Genomic DNA, 11133 nt, shown 5'->3' with positions numbered 1-11133 from the left:
AAAGCTTTCGCAGGTGTTTTAGTTAAAGAACCACTAATTATTTTCAATCTCGACCAATTTAATAATATTTTAACAGTAGAACAGCAATAAAAAAAGTAACAGCAATAAAAAAAGTAACAGCAATAAAAAAAGTAACAACAATAAAAAAAGTAACAGCAATAAAAAAAGTTTAAATGAAATAGACTAAAATATACCCAAGAAAATTGTAATATAACAAAACTATCGAAAAGCCGGCGTTACACTACCACACTCTGTCTTTTGGCTTACAGTAAATAATTTTCCGTAAACTGCTTCTGTGGATAAAACGTGATACAATCGAGGATCCAAGTTTCGTCTACACACTTTGTTTCGTCCTGTTTGACGTACTGCCCAACGACTATTTTTGCCATTCTGGCTTTTGACACCACTTTGCCTTTACAAGTTGTTATCAGTTCTTTTAGGTCCGAACAGCGCGGAATGGTCGATGGGGCGACGTAGATCGGGGGCGTCGTCTCAAATACGTCTAGGGTGTAGTTGGAGCCGAAAGCTTGACGTTCCAGACGAGCGTTCTATATCAAATAAGACTGCATATTTAAAGAATGCAAAAATGAACTTTATTAATTAATTTAGTTTGTTACATGGTAAGTTCGTAGTTTGTAATTCACAATTTTTGTTGCAAATCACAAACTATCTACCGTGAATCGTGAGGGTTGAAATTAAAGCTGAGATAATACCCTAATACATGAATTAATTTGTAATTTAAAATTTAACCTTATAGAGTGTAAAAAGCTCCTTAACAGTTTGATTGTTCTAATGGACTGTAATGCTTAAATATGGAAATAGAATATTGTATAAAATTTGTGTGACTTATAGGCAACCCATCTTACTTTTTTAGGTTAATGTGGTTGCCTAAAACCGTGCGTATAAGGCAATATGTTCAGTGCTAAACTAATATAATCGCTCTAGTCGGGTTTTTGATTCTGAACTGTCTCAGTAGGATACAGATCAGGATCAGAAAAACATTCCAAAAATCACTGTGTATCTCAAAACTGTATAATTGCATGGCCGTCTCAGGTTTTCGGCAAATGCAAACGACTCACACTTAAACCATCATGAGAAGCTTTAAAATAATTACTTGAGGGCAATACTGACTGAATAAAGCTGTTAAATATGAAAGAACTTGATAGATGGCGCTTATCCTAATGACAACACTGACAATGGTATTAATTAACGTTATTTTAAACTGGACAACCCCAGATTGTAAATGTAGTACTTACCTGCACAGCAGACGAAAAATCAGTCAATTCAAAGTTTTCCTCGGGAAGCCATTTTCCGTTTTCTAAGGACTGCAGTACCTGAATTAAATCAGTTTTAACCATACCATAGAAAAAGCAAAACATATTCAATGACGTAATCCTTGACAGATTGCGGTGTTTGACGTCACTGAACATATTTGAGATACACACGCTCAATAGTAAAGCTTACCCACTCAAACTTGACTACCCAACATCCCCTAGATATGGCCCGCAGCATGTTTATCGTTCTGGTGGTTTTTCCGGCTACCAGATGAGTGGTACGTTCACTCACCTCATCTTCAAGGACGAAACGTCCCAGTTTCTTGACGACTTGCGCAAACAACTAGCCATACAAGTAGTAAATGAAACGATAAAAGTAATACCCGATGACTTACTTGGACATCATCGCTGCGAAGCTTCGTACACACGATTGTGGGCAGTTTTTTTTTGACTTTCTTTTTTGATTTCTTCTTATTCGCATCGTAATTGAATTCTTCGGCCGTTTTAAACGAATCAGAAGTACTACAATCAATGGCTGAAACGGTGGTTGGTAAAGGAGTGCCTTGCACGATCTCCTCGTACTCCTTTTCAAGTTGCTATTCACAAAAAAACCCACTTACAAAGTTAAAAAACAAACAAAAAAGAAAACGTACAGAACGAAGGATGGATTCATTCCCAAAAGTCAGTTTCAAGGCTGAATACAGCCTTTCCTTTTGTCTCTGTAAAGTTCTCCAACAAAACTCTATCCAAAGAATTGAAACTAAGTAGACTTTAAGGAGTTTTGCTTTTTGGTAGGTTTGGTAACACCCATTCTAAAATACACTGCTATGTAACAGAGCATTTTAAACTTTGTGAACGTAAATACCTTGAAAAGCCTATAGAAAGTAATAGCGCTTTCCAACAAGTTTCTCTTCCGCTTCAACTTCTCCACTGGACTGTTCATTTCAGTCTCTCTGTGTTTGGCAATGATATCCTTATTATCTGATAGAAGCTGGAAAACAAACATTCTCAACATTGTTCAAAATGTGCTTTATGGTAAAATACCTGTAAAACTCTTTTCTTCTTTTCCGGGCAATTCAGTAGCTCCTGAAAAGCCTCTTCATCAAATTCCTGGTTAGCGTTTTCCTTGGCACGTTTGGGCCCCATTTTTCTATGTGGCGTTAATAAATATCCGCTACTTATTTTAGACATCAATATGCAAATCTATGACACTGTGACCATACAGAAATATGTAAAAAATTGTATAATTTTAAAAATTCAAGGAATTTTTGTTTGGATGTTTGAAGAAAAAAACAGTAATGGTAATTGCAATGAATAAAAAAAATGTAAACATAGCAGGAAGGAGCAATAGCAAACAAAGTGGGTGACAGAAACAAGGGGGAGTAATATGGCGGCCGTCAATACTTGTTAATCTTGTCCACTGTACAACTTAATTTAAATTTGCAAAACTCAACTGTTAAAGAACCACAAACTAAAACTATACTACAACAAATACAAACAACAAATTTTTGCGGGTTTGAAACTCCAAACTTTCAATGACTTTGCGTCAATTCAACTGCGCAGTAGGCGAATGCGCAATCAAAGTAGGTGGACTTCCGTCCCCCTCGCTTAATGCACAAACGAGTTATAATTTGTATTATTGTTACCTCCTGATCAATGAGGAAAAAGAACAAGTATCAGGAGGTAACAATAATACAAATTATAACCCGTTTGTGCATTAAGCGAGGGGGACGGAAGTTGATTGCGCATTCGCCTACTGCGCAGTTGAATTGACGCAAAGTCATTGTCAGTTTGGAGTTTCAAACCCGCAAAAATTTGTTGTTTGTATTTAGTGTTAATTTGTTTTGTTTGTTTGTGTTTCTTTAACAGTTGAGTTTCGCAAATTTAAATTAAGTTGTACAGTGGACAATAATAATAGTGTTTTATAGTGCCAACCGAAAGTTGACGGCCGCCATATTACTCCCCCTCTCCCCCTTGTTTCTGTCACCCCCTTTGTTTGCTATTGCTCCTTCCTGCTATATTTTTTTTATTCATTGCTCCTGATACTTGTTCTTTTTACTCATTGGGTAATTGACTAGCAAGAACGTCAAATGTCAGTTGTTCACGTCAACCAACCATCGCAACCCGCAATACACGAATATGTATAGTTGGCTGTATACCCTTGTCTCTACAAGTTTCTAATAAGAAAAACATACACCACAAACAGTGTCAGCAATTTAATAATTAAAAATAAAATAAAATAATACTATAAAATCAATAAAATCAGACTTGTAGTTTTTATAGCACACCAATTGTAGGTACTGCCACTCTTTGGCCAGTTTCCCCTCGTCCTGAAACAAGCCCAAAACTAAAACTTTTTGATCATCCTGTATATGAAAAACTTACCACGTAACAAAACTCCGTGTTGTTTCAGTAAATGACGTTTGCGTGACGTAAAATTCATCTCGGTGCCGCAATACTCGCACGTGTACTTTTTGCGTTTAATGCCCTCCTCACGGATTTTGTGCCGTTTCAAATGTTTCCGTAATTCGCCTTCCGTGTACATTTTACCGCATTTCGGGCAGGATTTTTTCTAAAACAGTCACCATTTTTTTAAAGAATTTTGAGCCTTTTAACTGATTTTACCTCTCCGTGACTGTCTTTTCGATGCCTTAAAAGAGTGCCGTTACAACTGAAGGCTTTACCGCAAATCTCACAAGAAAATGGACGCTCTCCTGTAAAAGTTATCCATGATAATAGTTTTTTTGGTCTTATTAGAGAGTAATAATACCCGTATGCCACTGTCTTATATGTGTTTCTAAGTAATGTTTCTCATAAAACTGTTTGCCACAGTAGTTACAGCTGCAAGTGGGTTTCTTCAGGTGTACTTTTCTTTTATGCAGTATCAAACCTCCAATTTGCCTAAATTAAGAATATAAACATTTGCCATATTAGACAATGTGGTACGGTACCAACGTATAAGATTTATCAGGACACAACTCGCACACGTAGCCTTTCTCGCCTTTGTGTATCCTTTGGTGGCCAGATTTTTTTCCCTATAAAACTTTTTAGGGCAAAGGTCACAAGTAAAGCGTTTTTTCACTTGTGCTTTGTCAGAGTGATGATAGCGTCTGTGCGAGACAAAATTCTGCAAATGATTACATTTACCAAAAATCGCCAAACTGATTTGGTTTGTACCTGTCTGGTTCCTGTTATTACCCGCCCGCAATCCGGACACAAACAACTGATTTTCTCTGGTTTTTCTGGGGTTTTATTATGTACTGTAGCCATGTGTGAATTGAAATTCTGTCTGTTTTTAAATAGTTTACCACAATTTGGACACAACCTAGGTCCTTCTATGTTAGGATCTCCCATCATTTTTTTATCTTCTCCTTGGTTTTCAACCACTTTTAATCTCCTTCTGTGACGAAGTTGTCTTCTGAGTGAAACTTTCTTTCTTGCTGGTTTAACATCCTCAGCAAAGGAATCGTCCGAGCTGTCAGCAACATTACCCTGAACTGGTTCAGCCCAGTCACTGTCACTCTCAAGATTACACCCAGTTTGAACACCCTCTGAACTGGTTTTCTCTTTTTTCTATTTATTTTCAATCTCGACCAATTTAATAATATTTTAACAGTAGAACGGGCAACAAAGAAAAAATAAGTAAGAGCAATAGAAAAAGTTTAAATGAAATACTTCAAATCCAAACCTGTACCCAAAAAAAAAACTAATCTTAATAAAATAGAGTGTATTCCTTAAATTACATAATAAATACCAGCACACTTGAACTAAAAGAAAATTGTATATAACAAAACTATCGAAAAGCCGGCGTTACACTACCACACTCTGTCTTTTGGCTTGCAGTAAATACTTTTCCTTAAACGGCATCCGTCGATAAAACGTGATACAATCGAGGATCCAAGTTTCGTTTACACACTTTGTTTCGTCCTGTTTGACGTACTGCCCAACGACTATTTTTGCCATTCTGGCTGCTGACACCACTTTGCCGTTACAAGTTGTTATCAGTTCTTTTAGGTCCGAACAGCGCAGAATGGTCGATGGGGCTACGTAGATCGGGGGCGTCGTCTCAAACACGTCTAGGGTGTAGTTGGAGCCGAAAGCTTGACGTTCCAGACGAGATTTCTATATCAAATAAGACTGCATATTTAAAGAATGCAAAAATGAACTTTATTAACTAATTTAGTTTGTTACATGGTAAGTTCGTAGTTTGTAATTCACAATTTTTGTTGCAAATCACAAACTATCTACCGTGAATCGTGACGGTTGAAATTAAAGCTGAGATAATACCCTAATACATGAATTAATTTGTAATTTAAAATTTAACCTTATAGAGTGTAAAAAGCTCCTTAACAGTTTGATTGTTCTAATGGACTGTAATGCTTAAATATGGAAATAGAATATTGTATAAAATTTGTGTGACTTATAGGCAACCCATCTTACTTTTTTAGGTTAATGTGGTTGCCTAAAACCGTGCGTATAAGGCAATATGTTCAGTGCTAAACTAATATAATCGCTCTAGTCGGGTTTTTGATTCTGAACTGTCTCAGTAGGATACAGATCAGGATCAGAAAAACATTCCAAAAATCACTGTGTATCTCAAAACTGTATAATTGCATGGCCGTCTCAGGTTTTCGGCAAATGCAAACGACTCACACTTAAACCATCATGAGAAGCTTTAAAATAATTGCTTGAGGGCAATACTGACTGAATAAAGCTGTTAAATATGAAAGAACTTGATAGATGGCGCTTATCCTACTGACTAGTAACAACACTGACAATGGTATTAATTAACGTTATTTTAAACTGGACAGCCCCAGATTGTAAATGTAGTACTTACCTGCACAGCAGACGAAAAATCAGTCAATTCAAAGTTTTCCTCGGGAAGCCATTTTCCGTTTTCTAAGGACTGCAGTACCTGAATTAAATCAGTTTTAACCATACCATAGAAAAAGCAAAACATATTCAATGACGTAATCCTTGACAGATTGCGGTGTTTGACGTCACTGAACATATTTGAGATACACACGCTCAATAGTAAAGCTTACCCACTCAAACTTGACTACCCAACATCCCCTAGATATGGCCCGCAGCATGTTTATCGTTCTCTTGGGTTCTCCGGCCACCAGGTGAGTGGTACGTTCACTCACCTCATCTTCAACGACGAAACGTCCCAGTTTCTTGACGACTTGCGCAAACAACTAGCCATACAAGTAGTAAATGAAACGATAAAAGTAATACCCAATGACTTACTTGGACATCAGCTCTGTGAAGCTTCGTACACACGATTGTGGGCAGTTTAGGTTTATTGACTTTCTTCTTTGATTTCTTCTTGCTCAACGTGGGCACAAATTCTAAAGTGCTTCGCCTGTTTACTGGTGTTTGTGCTTGAATTCTCAACGATTTTCTTCTTGTTGGGGTTTCAGTTGTTTTGCCTTTTTGGGTTTTTAGCACTTCCTTTAGTAAGTCGCGTTGCTCGTCCGCTGACTCATTCAATACTGGTTTTTTTGGTGTTTTAGTTTTTTTAGGGGGACTGTCGTTCTTTAGGTCAATTTCCAGCTCTTTTTGACTTTCTTCCTCGTCACGTGAGCGGTTAAATACTAACCCTGCCAGGGGATTAGAGCCAGTAACGTTGGCTTTCTTTCGTTTGGAAGACTGTCTGCGTTCTTCGCGTTCTTTATCATCGTCAACCCACTGCCAACTGGGAGGAATATAATCGTCTGGGTTGTAGAGCTTTCGTCCCATTTTTTTCCTCTCTTCATCCACATTTGGTAACTTTTCAATTTGTACAAACAAATCTCTGGTTAAAGGTTGTTTTACCGGTGATATAATCTCCGAATCGTCTGATATGTTCTCGCTTGAAAGTTTCAGTTCTGGCATCTCTGAAGAAAGATTAAATGAGGACTTTTTACTCTCTGAAGACAATTTTAGTGAACTCATTGATGTTGCAGATTTAGCTGTGGACAGTCTCAAAGAACTCATTGATGTAGAAGACTCTGTTTTGTCTACAATTTTAGACTTCCTAGCAGTTTTTTTCCCAAATATTATAGACTCATTACTATTTAAAGAGTCTTGTTTACTCATCACACTGTTTTCTTTAGTTACATTGGTAATGGAGCTGTTTAAAGTAGAATCAACACTGAACATAGTTTTTCTCCTAGTGAATAAAGATGTAGAGGTAATCTTTTGAAGGTTTTCAGGTGCACAAGTCAATTCCATATCAGAGTTGTTATTAATTCCTGAACTACTTTCTATCTCATTTAAAATAATACTGCCAGTATTCGCCTCGTAATTGAATTCTTCTGCCGTTTTAAACGAATCAGAACTACTACAATCAATGGCTGAAGCAGTCATTAAAGTCCGTCTGCGGCTAATCAAAGAAGCGGTGGTTGGTAAAGGAGTGCCTTGCATTATACTCTTCTTATATTCATTACGCACGATCTCCTCGTACTCCTTTTGCAGTTGCTATTCACCAAAAAAAAACCACTAACAAAGTTAAAAAACAAACAAAAAAGAAAACATACAGAATAAACGATGGATTCATTCTCAAAAGCCCCTTTCAAGGCTGGATACAGCCTTTCCTTTTGTCTCTGTAAAGTTTTCCTACAAAACTCTATCCACAGAATTGAAACTAAGTGGACTTTAAGGAGTTTTGCTTTTTGGTAGGTTTGGTAACACCCATTCTAAAATACACTGCTATGTAACAGCACATTTCAAACCTTGTGAACGTAAGTACCTTGAAAACCACGTGGGTAACATCTGTAGTGAAGTTTTTTCTCACCACTGCCCCCATGGACTTTAAAACTATTTTAGCGCCCTCTGAACGGTCTTCATTGTAACCATTTTTCACTTCTACATAGGCTACTACACCCTTTAAGATTTGGTTCTGTGGTACAGTTTCAGTGGAGGTTGATGAAGATGCACTGTCAAGTTTTGATGAGTTGGTTCTGTAGAAAAAAAAATTTAGAACCTCTGGGAGAGAATTAATATTATTTTATAATTTGAAGTCCTTTTAAACATCTTGAGGACTGGTTTTATACACTCCATGAAGCCTCAAGAAGTCACTCTCAATTTTGACCAATAGGAATTGAGTGACGTCACAAACAAAGTTGTTATTTTAGCCCAATGAAATTAAAGCTTTTTAGTTTTTAGATTAGCATTATACTAACCTAACCTACTCATTTAACCTAAGGACTGCAGTTGAAATTGTAGCTATTTAAGAGCCATTGGTTGGTTAAATTATAGAGAGAGTCAAAAAAGGGGTCAATTTATACTAACCACAGCAGTTTACATGCTTCTTTAGGTAAATAATTATTTTTTTCCAAGAAAAATTGTTTTCTACTTACTTATTAGAAATACTAGGACTATCCATTTGCTGTAATGCTCTTCGCCTATACAAAGTAGTAGGGCTTTCCAACAGGTTTCTCTTCTGCTTCAACTTCTCCACTGGACTGTTCATTTCAATCTCTCTGTGTTTGGCAATGATATGCTTATTGTCTGATAGAAGCTGGAAAACAAACATTCTAAACATTGTTCAAAATGTGCTTTAATGGTAAAATACCTGTAAAACTATTTTCTTCTTTTCCGGGCAATTCAGTAGCTCCTGAAAAGCCTCTTTATCAAATTCCTGGTTAGCGTTTTCCTTGGCACGTTTGGGCACCATTTTTTTATGTGACGTTAATAAATATCCGCTGCTTATTTTAGACATCAATATGCAAATCTATGACCCTGTGACCATACAGAAATATGTAAAAAATTGTATAATTTTAAAAATTCAAGGAATTTTTGTTTGGATGTTTGAAGAGATAAACAGTAATGGTAATTGACTAGCAAGAACGTCAAATGTTAGTTGTTCACGTCAACCAACCATTGCAACCCGCCATACACCAATATGTAAAGTTGGCTGCATACCCTTGTCTCTACAAGTTTCTAATAAGAAAAACATACCCCACAAACAGTGTCAGCAATTTAATAATTAAAAATAATATAAAATAATACTATAAAATCAATAAAATCAGACTTGTAGTTTTTATAGCACACCAATTGTAGGTACTGCCACCCTTTCGGCAGTTTCGCCTCGTCCTGAAACAAGCCCAAAACTAAAACTTTTTGATCATCCTGTATATGAAAAACTTACCACGTAACAAAACTCCGTGTTGTTTCAGTAAATGACGTTTGCGTGACGTAAAATTCATCTCGGTGCCGCAATACTCGCACGTGTACTTTTTGCGTTTAATGCCCTCCTCACGGATTTTGTGCCGTTTCAAATGTTTCCGTAATTCGCCTTCCGTGTACATTTTACCGCATTTCGGGCAGGATTTTTTCTAAAACAGTCACCATTTTTTTAAAGAATTTTGAGCCTTTTAACTGATTTTACCTCTCCGTGACTGTCTTTTCGATGCCTTAAAAGAGTGCCGTTACAGCTGAAGGCTTTACCGCAAATCTCACAAGAAAATGGACGCTCTCCTGTAAAAGTTATCCATGATAATAGTTTTTTTGGTCTTATTAGAGAGTAATAATACCCGTATGCCACTGTCTTATATGTGTTTCTAAGTAATGTTTCTCATAAAACTGTTTGCCACAGTAGTTACAGGTGCAAGTGGGTTTCTTCAGGTGTACTTTTCTTTTATGCAGTATCAAACCTCCAATTTGCCTAAATTAAGAATATAAACATTTGCCATATTAGACAATGTGGTACAGTACTAACGTATAAGATTTATCAGGACACAACTCGCACACGTAGCCTTTTTCGCCTTTGTGTATCCTTTGGTGGATGACCAGATTTTTTTCCCTATAAAACTTTTTAGGGCAAAGGTCACAAGTAAAGCGTTTTTTCACTTGTGCTTTGTCAGAGTGATGATAGCGTCTGTGCGAGACAAAATTCTGCAAACGATTACATTTACCTAAAACGGCCACACCCAAACTGATTTGGTTTGTACCTGTCTGGTTCCTGTTATTACCCGCCCGCAATCCGGACACAAACAACTGATTTTCTCTGGTTTTTCTGGGGTTTTATTATGTACTGTAGCCATGTGTGAATTGAAATTCTGTCTGTTTTTAAATAGTTTACCACAATTTGGACACAACCTAGGTCCTTCTATGTTAGGATCTCCCATCATTTTTTTATCTTCTCCTTGGTTTTCAACCACTTTTAATCTCCTTCTGTGACGAAGTTGTCTTCTGAGTGAAACTTTCTTCCTTGCTGGTTTAACATCCTCAGCAAAGGAATCGTCTGAGCTGTCAGCAACATTACCCTGAACTGGTTCAGCCCAGTCACTGTCACTCTCAAGATTACACCCAGTTTGAACACCCTCTGAACTGGTTTTCTCTTGCTTAACATCATTTAATTTGACTACCTGATCTTGGGTCTTGTCTTCAAGACTAGGATCATCACAACTGATAAACAGGGGATCCCGCAATTCACATTCGTGACGTTTTTTCAGTTCAATATGTGTGAGGATAATTTGTTTGCGAAATGTCAAAGCAGAAACCAACAAATCAAAGCACAGGCGACACACGTATTTCGGGAACAAATCATTATCGACAACCTTTAAAATAATCAGCTAAATTCTCTGTATCTTTTGTGAATCCAGTAAACTTACCTCAATTGAGGCGACTTCTCTAATGCTTTGTAACACATCTTTGTGGTCCAGCACTTTAGTTTCAACGTTGATTAGGGCGGTCACGTCAAACTGTTGGAGACAAGTGCGGCACTCTTGAAAATCATCCATAGTTCAGTCAGAAAAATTATTTAAATAAAATTTATAACATTTTTTTGAGTTTTTGTTTACTTTTTATAAATCACAATAATAATTTTATATAACCTCACTTTTTTATTGACAGTAGACAGTAGGTATTTTGT

General features: G+C 36.8%; 3 protein-coding genes across 3 annotated transcripts; all 3 read right to left on the bottom strand.

Moving 5' to 3' along the window:
• Positions 1-37: 37 nt before the first annotated feature.
• MCPH1 (Microcephalin) lies at positions 38-9090 on the bottom strand. Its single transcript, XM_081987655.1, has 15 exons — positions 8833-9090; positions 8618-8778; positions 8008-8218; positions 7796-7954; positions 6525-7736; positions 6320-6472; positions 6112-6189; positions 5088-5396; positions 2319-2477; positions 2140-2265; positions 1928-2086; positions 1670-1870; positions 1465-1617; positions 1257-1334; positions 38-548 (listed from the first exon to the last, which is right to left on the bottom strand). Exons 1-15 carry the CDS (start codon positions 8977-8979, stop codon positions 264-266), a joined length of 3591 nt encoding a protein of 1196 aa, XP_081843781.1. The 5' UTR covers positions 8980-9090; the 3' UTR covers positions 38-263.
• On the bottom strand, positions 3476-5082 carry LOC145734496 (zinc finger and BTB domain-containing protein 41-like). The gene is given in 7 exon segments (XM_081987908.1): positions 3476-3604; positions 3660-3846; positions 3900-3988; positions 4045-4175; positions 4230-4296; positions 4299-4401; positions 4452-5082. Coding segments are annotated over 7 exon segments (810 nt in total). The 5' UTR covers positions 4632-5082; the 3' UTR covers positions 3476-3551.
• Positions 9091-9224: 134 nt separating the features above from the next.
• On the bottom strand, positions 9225-11110 carry LOC145734466 (uncharacterized). Its single transcript, XM_081987857.1, has 7 exons — positions 10874-11110; positions 10211-10819; positions 9979-10154; positions 9794-9924; positions 9649-9737; positions 9409-9595; positions 9225-9353 (listed from the first exon to the last, which is right to left on the bottom strand). The coding sequence occupies exons 1-7, from the start codon at positions 11000-11002 to the stop codon at positions 9301-9303; spliced, it is 1374 nt and encodes a 457-aa protein (XP_081843983.1). The 5' UTR covers positions 11003-11110; the 3' UTR covers positions 9225-9300.
• Positions 11111-11133: the final 23 nt, after the last annotated feature.

Source organism: Ips typographus, linkage group LG10, assembly GCF_016097725.1.
Source record: "Ips typographus isolate SLU linkage group LG10, UJ_Ityp_2.0, whole genome shotgun sequence".
Classification (NCBI taxonomy): Eukaryota; Metazoa; Arthropoda; class Insecta; order Coleoptera; family Curculionidae; genus Ips; species Ips typographus.
This window is presented reverse-complemented; position numbering and strand designations above follow the sequence as displayed.

Excerpts from the sequence above, each read along its gene's own strand:
- LOC145734466 (XM_081987857.1), bottom strand. The coding sequence starts at position 11,002 with ATGGATGATTTTCAAGAGTGCCGCACTTGTCTCCAACAGTTTGACGTG. Across the intron at positions 10,155-10,210 it reads TAATAACAGGAACCAGACAG|AATTTTGTCTCGCACAGACG; the intron begins GTACAAACCAAA and ends AATCGTTTGCAG. Across the intron at positions 9,596-9,648 it reads GAAAAGACAGTCACGGAGAG|AAAAAATCCTGCCCGAAATG; the intron begins GTAAAATCAGTT and ends TGACTGTTTTAG.
- MCPH1 (XM_081987655.1), bottom strand. The coding sequence starts at position 8,979 with ATGTCTAAAATAAGCAGCGGATATTTATTAACGTCACATAAAAAAATG. Across the intron at positions 8,779-8,832 it reads AGAAGAAAATAGTTTTACAG|CTTCTATCAGACAATAAGCA; the intron begins GTATTTTACCAT and ends TTTGTTTTCCAG. Across the intron at positions 1,871-1,927 it reads ATGAATCCATCCTTCGTTCT|CAACTTGAAAAGGAGTACGA; the intron begins GTACGTTTTCTT and ends TTTTGTGAATAG.